Source organism: Filicampus tigris, chromosome 10 (assembly GCF_054856515.1).
Source record: "Filicampus tigris isolate MCC_2025a chromosome 10, RoL_Ftig_1.0, whole genome shotgun sequence".
In the NCBI taxonomy this organism is placed as follows: domain Eukaryota; kingdom Metazoa; phylum Chordata; class Actinopteri; order Syngnathiformes; family Syngnathidae; genus Filicampus; species Filicampus tigris.
Genome location: NC_141226.1, coordinates 13,179,985 through 13,193,532, shown reverse-complemented (window position 1 = coordinate 13,193,532; position 13,548 = coordinate 13,179,985). Strand labels below are relative to the sequence as shown.

The following is a 13,548-nucleotide window of genomic DNA, read 5'->3' as shown; positions in this document are numbered from 1 at the left end:
TTGAGTGTAGTTTTGCCTGCCTCACTACCCATGTCCTGTTCAATACTATTTTGTCCTGTCCTGTTTTGTCCTGTCACAGCAACTTCCTTGTACTTTTGCCTGAGTCACTACTTCTGTCCTGTCCTGTCCTATATGCTACTCGTGGCATTCCCTCACTGGGTCTACCCCTTCCTGTCCTGTTTTTCCCAATCCCATCCTTTCCTGTCCTATCTCGTATTTTACGTAACCCAGAAATCACATTTTGATGAAGATAAAGACATTTTCTTTTTTGTACTTTTTTCTTTAGTTTGCATTGAATAATGCATGAAGATACAACTTCAAAATACAGCTCAAGCCACTCTCCTATAGCTCAGCCTAATGGGAAGTCTGTGCTCAATTGAGTGCCACTTTTGTTCCTTTCATTCATTGTAGCAAAGCCTTTTCGTTCGAGCAGGCATCTTTTACACAGAGATCCTGCAAGATTAACAAAAAGGTGGGCTTTATGGATGTTTGTGTTTAACATGGAACCTAGCAAAGGTGCTTTTACATAATGACACAGAATCCCTCAATCAAATAATCCAATGGCGTCAGTATCTTTTGAAAATACTTGTCGGACAGCCATCGGATAGTCGAATGTTAAACTCAACATAACACCACCGTCCCGCCCGGCTATGGTACTACCTCATACGACTGGAAAATGGAATCTCAGATCTGCATGAAATTTCACATTTTACTTCTCTTCCGCAATGTGACTTACAAACCGCAATCCTTGGGGCTTGCACAAAGTCTTTTTTTTTCATCTCCCATGATGGGGAATCAGCACCCACCCATGTGCCTGGTTGTCATAGTGATCATCACCCACAACATTGTTTAAACATAGAAAAAAGGGCCTGCTCTGAGCACATTCAAAGTGAGAGGAAATCTAAATGTGAGGATATAAAAGGCTGTAAATACAAGAGACAAGAGGCATGCCACTCCACATGGTTGCTTTTGTGATGTACGGACAATTATGGCATGGAACTCCTCTTTTCCATCTTTATACAGGAAAGTTTTTTTTCTCTTGTCGGAGTAAAAACGGGTGTTCATTTTGAGCTTCTTTGGTGGTACTTTTTTTACCATAACAACAAAAGATGAATGTGGTCTTTTCTCTAAATCACCATAGTGACAGACTGAAACCTTGGAAGGAATCCAAAATGGTCACTTTATAATAAACGCCAACTCCCACTCCCCCTCTTTGTGAGTATGGGGGTGTGTGAAGGAGGCGGAGCTTCACTGCGCCTTCACTCTGGGTGGACTGATTTTACAGCATTAGCACTAGCACTCATGTTAAATGTCAATTGCATGTGTTGGACATCATCAGGGAGCTTCACCTACCCTGAGCCGGTGACATCTGCAGCTGACACCCCCCACTTTGCCCTTCAGTTGTGTGAAGTCACCAAATACTGCAATAATGCAAATGATTGTTTTCTGAACCGCATGGAATGGTGGACATTAAATCTGCCTCACTGTCCCTTCTGGCTCATATTTGGAATTTTTGTCCAATATTTGTTCGTAATAGTTTGTACAGTGTACTACAAATGTTTGTGTATTTTTCAACTAAAATTACTAGGGTTTTTGTGTGTGATATTTTCTTTTTTTTTTTGTATCATTTCACGATTTTGAGGGAGGACTTCTCCCTAAATTTCTCAAATGTATTCTAATATTTTTGTCTTAGTCTAATACTGTAGTTTTCTATTGTGGCAGCACAGTGGACTAGTGATACAGAAAATAGACATTTGGTAGATTTTCTTTTCTAAAGGTTTTCACTTTTCTGCGAAGTTTTTTTAAAGAGTTAGTGAGTAGTAGAATAATCAGGAATAAAGACAGATGAAAGTCACATGTTTTGCAGCAACTAACCTTGTGAAAGTCATAAGTCCTCAAAATTTGCTGAAGGCAGTAGTCATTAAATCCACCGATTCTCTGAACCACTTATCCTCACTGGGGTCGCAGGTGTGCTGGAGCCTATACTTTTACTGTAACTCAACTTGTATTCCAATATGGAAACAAAAATACTGTCTGTTGGAACTGAAAAATAACGGTCTATTCAAATAGAAAAATATTTTATTGACATTTATATATTTGTACAGAATTTTGTCACAATTCAGTCCTTTCACAATTTGTTGAAAATGGTCTGATACACCACTGTTCACTATATTGTGCATTGGGGAAAAAAGGCAGTACAGTACAGTATATGAAATTAGCAGACTATAAAAGATCCTGTATTGGCAGAAAATCAATTGAAAGAACATAAAATGAGAGGTAATTTGATTTAGTCACTTATGAGATGGCTTCTATTTGTTATAAAACCATTTAAAGGAAGAAATACAGGTAAAACGGCATACACGCAGATGTTCGAGGCAAATTTTCCCTTCTTGCAATCAATGTTGGCAAAGGCCTCATAATCGGAAAGATTATCTTATGAATTAATTATTCTTTCCCGATCTGCTCAGGCTCGACCAACATAAATGACTGGTTTAATTTACAATAGAAAGTCCTTACATCTTAAAAGTCAGATGATAAAAATCACTATGTGTGTACCTCACTAAGACCAATTACAGAGATATATCAGTTATAGAATTTGACAATACTGTCCGCACCTCACATTCATTGCATCTGTGGAGTCTTGTGACTGGTGCCTGCCGCCAGAGCTCCCTCGTGCTTCCACCCCGGCCGAGGACTCGCCTCCCTCGGGGTACACTTTTCTGTCTGATATTTTAAATTCCACCGATGCGAAAGATGAAAGGCTGCCATTTTTGTTGGCTCGCGTTTTGGAGGTGTCAATCACCGGCGACACCCTGAAGCCTCTCCCTTTCGCACAGTTTATGTCTTTGCTCCGGCTTCGCTCGCTAGTATCGTCTGGGAATGGGTCTGAGTCACTTCCATGCGGCATGGTAAAGTAGCTGCACTTTGGCGGTTGAGGCTTGGCCAGTTCTTCCAGTTCAGATGAGGATATAGCTGCAAGTAGGGTGTGCTGTCTTATTTTGTGAGTCTGGGACTCCTCACTGGAGTTCTCCGTGTCTTCTGAGGTACTGTCCAAATTCCTGTACATGCCCTCAGAGACTGGCGGCGAATTTCTTATCAGGTGGTTTTCTTTGAGTAACCATCGACCTTGGTCAATCAAAACCCCATTACTGTATTCCGGATTCTGTTCTGCCTTAGGAGCTGGGTCATTGTAACGCTTTTTGCAGCAAGACAAAGCCTCCCTTGAGCCTCTCGTAAGAGAGTCACCTGAAGAGAAACTCCCACCTTCGGAAAGACTTTTGTATGTTTTGGAGGTAACCGACTCCAGATTAGTTCTTTCAGTCAAGCCTCCTGGCGGTCTCTCTGAAGCATCTTCGTTACTTTCGTTACTCTCCGAAGTGATGGCCACAGAGTCTTGGCTTTCATATCCACCGCTTTCCAAACTTTCTGGTCTGTAGTCTGATAAATCTGAGGTGATCGGGCTCTGGAGGCATTTCGAACCATATATGCAATCTCTTTGGATCGCTGGGTGGAGGGATTTTTTATTTTCTGTGATTTGAGCATGATCCGGCTCTATTCTAATGTTGCCATGATCGTCATATGTAAATATAAGCGAGGAAGACTGCAGTGCAGAGTTTACAAAGTCCAGGAGTTCTTGTGATATTTCCACCGGGTGACTGAGGCTGTTGCTTCGGTCCTGCGTGTGGGTCCCTGCCTCGCTTTCATGGACCTTGTCCTCCTCAAAACGTTCATCAGACAAATAGTCTAGTGGTGATTCAGTGCCATGTCCCGTGTTTAAATGATCATTCACACCGGTTTCCTTCTGTGGGCTTGTACATAAGGTTCCATCAGGGCCAGTGCATGCAACTTCTTCCACAGGACACTTATCCTGCTCATCCAGCTTCTCAATCAGTTCTGTTAGATTTTCTTGTTCCTCATCTGCAGTAGGTTCAGGTACAACTGCATCACTATAACCCTTTTCATTGTTGTCCTCACTTAAGACCACTCTTCCTTCCTCTACCATATTTTCCTCAATGTCTTCCTTTTTGGTATCTTCATCTTCCGTTCCATTCTCTAACTCATTGACTACTTCTTCCACTCCCTCACAGGAGGCACTTGCTGAACCTTCAACCTCTGGATTTGCTTCTTGAAACCGCAAGTCATCTTCACTCTCTGTTTCTGTTGGTGTCCCACTTGGCTTCTCCACTTCCTCTACAGATTCTTCCCTTGGACAAGTGCCCTTTTCGACCACCGCCAGCTTCTTTGTCTGCTCATATACACGTATTTGTTCCTTGTCTAGAGTGGGTTCAGATATGGTAAGAATACCTTCCTCATTGTTCATTTCAGTTAAAACCTCTGTTCTTTCTGTTTGCATATTTTCCTCAATTTCATCTTTGTCCTTTTCATGTTCAGTATCATCCTCCTTCTCGTCAACTTCTTCATTTACCTCAATTCCCTCATCATGGGGACTTATTGTACCCTCTACTGCTGTATTTGTTTTTTGGGAACACACCAAGTTGTCTTCACTCTCTGCTTCAGCTGGTGTCTGACCAGGCATCTCCACTTGGTCTACACATGCTTCTTCTGGACTAATTCCTTGAGTATCCTTCTCATTCTTGTCCTGCTTCTTTTGTCGTTCTACTGTTTCCTTGATTGTAGTAGGTTTAGGTATATCTGCATCATCATCATCATCATCATCATCATCATTACCCTTCTCATTAATGTCCTCTGTTCCTTTTTCTTGCACTTTCTCCTCAATGTTATCTTTGTCATCAATGTCCCTAAATTCATCTTTCAAATAATCTACTTTGTTATAGTCCAAGTCTTCATTTCCCTCATCAGGTAGACTTGCTTTACCTTCTACCTCTGGATTTGGTTCTTGCAAACACCCCAAGTCATCTTCACTTTCTGTTTCAATGGATGTCCAAATTGGCTTTTCCACTTTGTCTACAGATTCTTCTGGAGTTATTTTTCTAGTGTCCTCCTTATCCATTTCCAGCATGTCCGTCTGTTCTTTTAGTTCTACTTGTTCCTCAGCTGAACTAGGTTCAGGTATGTCTACATCATCATTACCTTTCTTGTTTTTGTCTTCACTTAAGACCCCTGTTCCTTCCTCTTCCATATGTTCCTCACTGTTACCATTCTCCTTTCCCTCATCAAGGACACTTACTGTTTCTTCCACCTCTGGGTTTAGTTCTAGGGAACATCCTAAGCTGTCTTCACTTTCCACTTTAGCCGGTGTCTGACCAGCCACTTCGTCTAAAAATGTTTCTACTGGACAAATTTCTCGACTATGGTTATCATCCTCCCCCAACTTCTCTGCCTGTTTGACCACAATAGCCTCATTTAAGACCTCTGCTTCCTCATTGTCATCATCATCCTCCTTCTTGTTATCCACTACTTTAATGCGCTCATCAGTTTCATTTGCTGTACCTTCTACAACTGTATTTGGTTCTTGGTAGTGTATTATGTTGTAATCACTTTCTGTTTCATCCTTTACTCTGCCAGCCATCTCCACTACAGATTCTTCTTCTGGACTAGTTACTCGAGTGCCCTCCTCATTTTCTTCCAGCTTCTCTGAATGTTCTATCAGACCTACTTGATCCTTGTCTGTAGTAAGTTCTGGGATGTCTGCATTACCCTCCTTGTTGTTGCCATCACTTAAGACCTCTGTTCCTTCCTTTTCCACATTTTTGTCAGTGTCATCATTTCCATATTCTATATTATCCTTCTCTTCTTTGTCCACTTCTTCATCCTTCTCAACAGGCTCCCTTGCTCCTTCCTTCTGGACATCATCATCAGACTTCTCTTTAGTGATTTTTTCTCTCCAGTTGTCCTCCCCTTCTTTAACCACATCTCCCTCATTACCTATATTCAAATCTGTCTTTGCGTTATCCTGTCTTGCTTTTTTGCGTACATCTATTTTTTTGTCCCCTGCTTCTCCAACCACCTTGCCTTTTTTCTCACTCTCCTTTTTCTTTGTCCCTTCTTTGCCAGGTTCATCTTCTTGCCACCCTTCTTCAAACACTGCTTCCTCCTCTGTGTCCTCCTCAATTCCTTTCTGTTTCATCTCCCCTTCACCTATTGTCTCCTTTGAGTCCTCCATGTGATCCTCTGCACCCTTTATATTTCCTTCATCAACTTGGAGCTCCCCTATGTCTACCAATGTTACTTTTGGTTCTTTACAGCCTGTTTCCTTAGCAGGCTCTTCTTCTATCTCCCTAGCACATGATGAGTCATCATGCTTGTCATTTGTGTTTTCATGAATGCAAGCCTTATCATGGAATTGTTTTAAGTCTGTGTCCTGCACAACCTTCTCCACATCTGCTGATTCTGAGGAGTTTCTCTCAGGCTCTACAACAGTGCACTCTTCTTCAGGAGCCTGTTGAAGTGCTGAGGAAATCTCCATCCTGAGGTCGTACGGTATATTCAGCTCCTCCATTAGCTGGTCAACAATTACACCCTGAATCCAAATTGACTCTTGGGTGTTTTGAAATTTGGGAATGAGAGATTCTGTTTCCAAGTTTTTCCTCCAGGTTTCGAAATCCATCCAGCTCTTCATGAACTGGGGAGACACTCCCCTGTGCAAATCCATCAGACTCGCAAGTTGCTCGTCCTGGTCCTCAATGGCAGAAATGCTCTGCAGGAACTTCAAGAGGAGCATAGCTTCGGAGATATTTTCTGAATCTGTGCTGTTGCCCATCAGACCATCTCTCAAAGCCATCACTGACAAAAATGACAGGACGGCTTTGCAAGAGGAGCCAAACACTGAAGCCACCTGGTATGAAAAATCAAGAGGACTGCTTGATTGGTCGGACGTCATTCGCATTGACTGAATTGACAAACAAACTTCTTGCAAGACCGGTTTCAAATTCTCTTTGGGGCTTAAAATGTTGATTTGAGATGATGATGATTCATTGTTTGACTCAGAAGAGTTTTTTGACCATGCACAAGTCTGCTGGTGGGCGGGTTCAACCTTTGGCATTGAACAATCTATTGGTTTCTGTTCTTTGGGCCACAGGGGGACCGAGAGACAAGAAGCTGTCGCCCTCAAAGTATCAGAGGGAATCTGACAGTAATCTTCTGGTTCCTCTGTTTCCTTCTTTTCCTCAGTTTCTGAATCACAACCAATCTGAAATAAAACAGTTGATGGTAGTTCTGGTCCATCTGAGGTTACCATGTACACCGCTGGGTCTGGAATGACCTCCTCCAACCAGTTCTCAACATACTGTTGGATTTCAGCGGGGGACCGAGTGAGAGAAATCTTTGAAACACTTTGTCGAGCCAACTCTGTGGATGACAGCTTGTTGACATTCATGGGTATGGACTTGCTGCTTGACCTTTTTCTTGACGATTTTTGGAGCTTTAAAAGATCTGACACATTCTTCTTCATGGGAGGCCTGACAGACGGGGTATCTACATTGTGTCCATTATATTTAGAAAATGATTTATTCATGTTTTTTTCCTTGGTTGAGTTTCTAACTAATGTTTCTGATTCCCTTCCATGTCTACCTGAAGCTTTTGTGTGCATTTTTTCAACTAGCTTTGGGTTTGGACCACTTTTAGCACTTTCTGTTGAACTGAGGCTTTTTTTTCCAGCATTAACATTGCTATTGCGCTTGTCCGCTGATGATAATTTATTCATGTTTTTTTCCTTGGTTGAGTTTCTAACTAATGTTTCTGATTCCCTTCCACCTCTACCTGAAGTTTTTGTGTGCATTTTTTCAACTAGCTTCGGGTTTGGACCACTTTTAGCACTTTCTGTTGAACTGATGCTTTTTTTTCCAGCATTAACATTGCTAGTACGCTTGTCCGTTGATGATTGTTTACGCTTTTTATCCATTAACCTTGACTGGGAGATCGTTTTTGTCTTTTTCTGGAGTGGAGTTGGGGAGTTTTTCTCAATTCTGGCTTCATTATTAGACACTGAAGATGGTCTGTTTGCCACCTGGAGTGTTGGGGACATTGGCTCTGATGACAATGACAACATCTCCTCTTTCTGTCTTTGGAGTGAGTCAGCAGTGGGCTGCTGCAAGCTAAAGTCAATATCATTGCTAGATGAACAAGACCCTGAGGCTGTGGACTGGTGGCTTTGTGGCACTGGAGGGGAATGATGCAAAGGCGTACCATCTGCGCCCTCATTTGCAAGGCAATTGTTGTAGTTGTCCTGTCTCTCATAAATACGCATTACAGTCTCTCGAACCTCCATCCCATCATTTTCTATCTTGAGGACCTCAGCTACTCCAGAGGATTTCAGGAGGGAGGTGTTGTTGCCTTCCAGAACAGTTTTCTGAGGCTGTGGGATGGGTTGGCTACTGCTGCTGTGTCTGACCGTGCAGTATCCCTCCATTGTGTCTCCTGCAGTAGTCCTCTCCAAATATGAATAATGGCCAACAGTACTCCCTTGGACCTCTGTCAGCACCTTCACAGTCTCAAAAGAGGCCTCCTTCTTTACACGATGAGGGCCTGGAGTTGGGGCGCGTTTGAAACTTTTTTTTGCTTCCTCACCATTGTTAAAGCTGACCTTCGCTCCAGTTGTTGGTGGCTGGTTTTCCTCTTTTGCCTCATCTTCACATATGTCAGAGGGTCTTTTGGCAACATAGGTGTTTGAGTCAGGTGAGATGTTGCCTGACTCTGTGACTGAGGCACATACTGTCCTCCTCCTAAGGCTGGAGCGGCTGACTGTAGTAGTCCAGTGGAGCATCTCCTTCTCTTTGATGGTAAGACACACTTTCATCTCTACGGTCATGCTGCCATCTTGGTTCACCCGGAAGGATTTCTCAATGTCATCGTCATGAGGTAAGATGCAAGCGTTGCGCTGGTGAGCCGCTGTTGTAGATCCACATGTCTCCATGGAAGTCGGGTTGAATTCAGGTGATCTAGTATGACTGTTTGCACTTCCCTTCCGAGACTTGTTTATCTGGTTGACGATATACTGCTCTGATGACAGAGAAAAAATCCTGGAGCATCTTCCACTGGAGACTGATTTGTGGTTGTCTTTTGGGACAGAAAGATGGGAAAGGTCATTATTATTCTAGTGGTAAGGTATATTCTGTTACATTTTAAGCAAATTGATAACTGATGGCTCAAATTCAAAAGAGACAAATTATGATGTAAAATTGGCTTTTTGATTACTTGTGTACAAATAGTTGGGTCTCTGGAGTGCCTTCCAATTCATCGGGTGTGAAATTCCAAGTCTTTACTTATCTGCATATTTTGGTTAGCAAACCACTTTGCATCTCCAAATTAGAGTTAACAGTGTACACCAAGATTATCTGCATATTTTGGTTAGCAAACCACTTTGCATCTCCAAATTAGAGTTAACAGTGTACACCAAGATTCTCCGCCCATGACATGATCCGATTGGCCGGACGAATATCCTGAGTCACTTTGGTCTTCGCTATCGGAAACACTATCAGCCAGGGTTGCGACATCCCTGCTATCATGTCGACGCCAAAAATTAAGGAGAGGTGCATTGAGTTTTGGTGGCTGCACAGATTAGAATTAGCTAACAGCATTAGCTTCTGATAAGTGGCACACACTTGATTGCTATGCAAAGTTGTCTTGGTGGCTGTCATTCATTATTTGTGTTTGGTGGTGTGTTCATGTGTCTTATACACATTGTGTAGTGTATAAAACGGATGTTCACTTTTTTCCACACCCTGGACTGTGCTCCTGCAAATAGAAGTAAGCTGCCGGCTGCAGTACACATTTGACGGCGAAACGCCAACTGGCACACAACATCAAACCTGCTGTTTCACATACAATAGCCGGCACAGTTTTTCTAGTTGCAGATGTCAGGTTCTGCGCCTGGTTATCATGGCAACAAAAATCTTGACATTGGCCCAGCAGTGTATAGGGTGGGATGAGGACTGGCTCTCTTGTATGAGAAGGGACCAATCCTCTTCCCACCCCACAAAAAAAGGGCTGATTTCAGCAAGACAAGAACTATGGTGTGTAAAGCGCAAAGTATTATTCATTCTTGATCCTTGGAGTGGTTTGACAAAAGCATCTTGCCGCCGTATTAGTAAGACACCAAGGAGCTTTTTTTTAACAATTAGGAAAAAGATACATAAAATGTGTTTTTTAACTTGTCTTTAACAAGACACAAATATAAAGCTAAAGGATTTGATTAGTTGAGAATGTGATTAGCTTGTGGCTATAAACAACAAGATTATACAGTGAGACTTAGCTTTGAGGACAACTGCGACTGTACAACAGTGCTCCGACCTTACTTTCAGCTGTTAACCTCTTTTTTTTTTGTTTTGTTTTTTTTTTTAATGACCAACCTGACTGACTGAACACTTACGAGCTTGATGCTGCAACATGGACGGTTGCCCTGTTTCCATGAACATTGGCTGGACCGTCTGGCTGGTCCTTTGGAAACTGTGGTTGCTGAGCCTAAAAGGCTCATTGCCTGCGGCCACCAGGAATCCTGAGCACAAGATTAGAGCAGCGAGACCTCCGATCTGCAAGAAAAGGAAAGGTGTTTTATGGCATAAGCACCAACAGCTTCTGTTGTGACAACTCAAGCAAGTCAGCAATGCTGACTGTTCTAACATCAATAAGGGTGAGGATATGAGTGTTCTCACTTCATCTGGAGCCCTGCCAGAATTGTTTTGACCAGGAAAAGCTTGCAATTGGTTGTTTGGAAAACTTGGCAACCAGGGGATTTAGAAGTTTGCGTATTCTGCAAACTTGTCGCATTTTGGGGTTGGGGAGATTGATTCTTCAGGAATGAAAGACCTCGCTACCTGCTTGTGATTGGGGCTCATTTGGCCGAACTCCCTAGTAGGAGTTTGGCAAAATATGAGTCCTGGAAGTCACCCAATAAGGCTGCTTCTAGCAAAAATGGCCAACGTACTGTTCAACTTCAGTCCTTCTGACTTTTGTTTTACTTGAATGCATTTATTCTCAACCGGTGGGTCGGGACCCAAAAGTGGCCCATTTTGGGTGGGTCGCTGACAGCAAGAAAAAAATTACATTCATTCGTATTTTGATGTTTTTTCAGTACAGTACAGAGGCGTACCAAGTTCCCACATGGAGCACAGTAGGTAAGCGACAGGAAATGTTACTCAGATGTGCTCTAGTCGCTAGTTTACTCTGTAAAACATAACATTCACCTTTTGGCGATATGTCAACCTCATGTGACAGGGTGTTTGACAATGAAAGATACCTTACATGTATTTTCAGTTGCAACTTAAAAAAATCCACAATGTTTAATTGTTCTTAAATTCCATAAAAATGGATCGCGATATTGCAACAACAGGACAATGTGGGTTCCAGGGAGACAACAGATGACAACCACACCTCTAATTATATATTCTGAATTTGGTGTTGGTTGTTGAAACTGGTGTTTGGTACACCTAAAATACACAATTCACAAAAAATGAGGGACGTTCAGCTTTCTGGTGAAATTTCGTGATAAAGCTAAAATGCATTATATGACCCTTACAAGTGACCTTAATTTGAAGTTCTCTAAACTTTCGAATGCACATGCCCAACCGTTTAGTGTTTCAGTACTTTTTGCACAGCTTGCTGTTTTCTGAGGAGCTGAAAGACAAAATTATTATTATCATTATTTTTAGAGAAGGTCAAATTAAGTTAAAAATTTGGTGATTTTTCAAAAACCAAAAAGGCGATTCATTCATTGAAAGTATAAAAATAAACACCAATTCCAAGAGGGCCTTGTCTGGTGCTCAGGCCCTTATGACTCCTTCAAGCGTCGACATCTAATCAGGTACTCACTCTTCTTCCGTCGACAGAGTAGAGTTTGAGCACTGGAAACTGCAGAATCTGTGAGAGGTAGTCCAGCAATGCATCAAAGGTGGGCGCCGTCCTTTTCTGCAACACAATTGTGCGTCTCACGTCAGGATCCTTGTTCTTGATGACCACCAGCCTCCTCGGCGTCCTGACGGCCACTCGCTCCAGAACCTTCACCGGCCTGCCGCTGCCATCGTCCCCCCTCCCGAAGGAGCCAAGCCGGAATCCCTGGCGCCTCCGCCGGGCCGCACTGAAGGTTCTGGGCATATTCCAGGGCACCTGCCGCCGGTTTACCTCCTCCAAGTTGACCGGCTTGACTCTCTTCTGGTCAGAGCACAGGTAGGATCCCCCGTCCTGTAAATCGTCCAATCCCTTCACCAGGTGGGTCCCTCGGGGTGTGGTGATAGTCCGCACGCCAAAGGGAAGAGGCACTTTTTTGGAAAGGGCATCCAGGAGGGCGTCAAAGGTCTTGAAGGTGCGGGTGTTGACGACCATGCGGTGCCCGCCGTACGTATGATCGCCGCTTTTGTAGAAGCACAAACGCTTTGGCACTGAGGGGTCGGACATCGGCTGTACCGATCGGGAGGGTTGCGTAGGCCCGCTGGCTGGAGAACCTGCCTGGATGGGCTTCTCCTGAGTGGGTGTGTTGCTCATGTTAAGTTTCTATGGAGAAGTCACAAAGTTAGAAACTATTGTTGAAATGCATAATGCACTCAGATAAAGTGAATTGGACATGAGGAGTAATTACTATGACATTCAGTTTGAATTAAATTTTGTGTGGAACACAGTATGGGTGATACTACTGCATAAAAGACACACATATATATATATATATATATATATACAGTATAAAGCATCAAAAGAATAATCTTCCTTAAGTTTTAATGATAACCACCTCTAACTACCTTGACCATACAAACAACAAACAAGACGATATGAATGTCAGTTCGTACAAAAGAGGTCTTCAGGTACTACAGGAAATCTGCAAACATGACCAAGGCATAGAAATTCAAGTATCTTACCTTATTTCTCACATTGTAGCCAATTTAAAAGCATGTATATCGGTCCTTGTCCGAGATACAGTGAAAGCCTCTCAGCCGCGTGTGTGTGTGCGTGTGCGTGTGGGTGTGTGGGTGTGTGTGTGTGTGCGAGCGTGCAGGGGTGGGGGTGTGTGGGCGGATGTGCGCGCGCGTGTGTGCGTGTGTGTGTGTGTGTGTGTGGGGGGGGGTGGGCGTGTGTGTGTGTGTGTGTGTGTGTGAGCGTGCGTGTGCGCGCGAGGGCTATTTTAGGAATGGCAGCACTGCAGCCAATTTGCTTAATCTTTGCTCAGCATTTCAACATAAGGCAACAAACAAAAAATAAAATCATGTAAAAAGAAAGAGCCTGACACGTTTTGTACTATATACTTGTTTTGGCAGGTGTGGGACGACTTAGTTAACAAATTATGTAGCACAATAAAAATAAAGGAAAACCCATCTTTGGTCTCATTGGCCACAAAAGATGTACTAAATTTAATATGGACAATTTGCAATGTGAACGTGATTCTCACTCAAACAATGTCATTTAGGAATCCACTCTCTTGCACAGGAGACAGCAGAGTTGACTTGAATAGTTACCATTGACAAGTAGGCTGCATAATCAGATTGGAGATTTCTTGGGCCTAATAGGGATTAGCTGGTAGATTTTGCGCACTAGCATGAGTCAGAGTAAAGTTAGCGCATGGGCTAAAAGCAGCTGATCAATCGGCCACTAACATTTCCATTAAGCAATATCCAAGCATTTCTTTCTAAGTTCATGCTATACACC

The 13,548-nt window shown here is 42.9% G+C and overlaps 1 protein-coding gene across 1 annotated transcript; it reads right to left on the bottom strand.

Annotated features, from left to right (window-relative positions):
* Window positions 1–2,061: 2,061 nt before the first annotated feature.
* On the bottom strand, window positions 2,062–12,852 carry LOC147140890 (uncharacterized). The gene is made up of 4 exons (XM_086042939.1): window positions 12,765–12,852; window positions 11,728–12,405; window positions 10,289–10,448; window positions 2,062–8,976 (listed from the first exon to the last, which is right to left on the bottom strand). Exons 2-4 carry the CDS (start codon window positions 12,394–12,396, stop codon window positions 2,588–2,590), a joined length of 7,218 nt encoding a protein of 2,405 aa, XP_085899065.1. The 5' UTR covers window positions 12,397–12,405; window positions 12,765–12,852; the 3' UTR covers window positions 2,062–2,587.
* Between the last annotated feature and the right edge of the window lie 696 nt (window positions 12,853–13,548).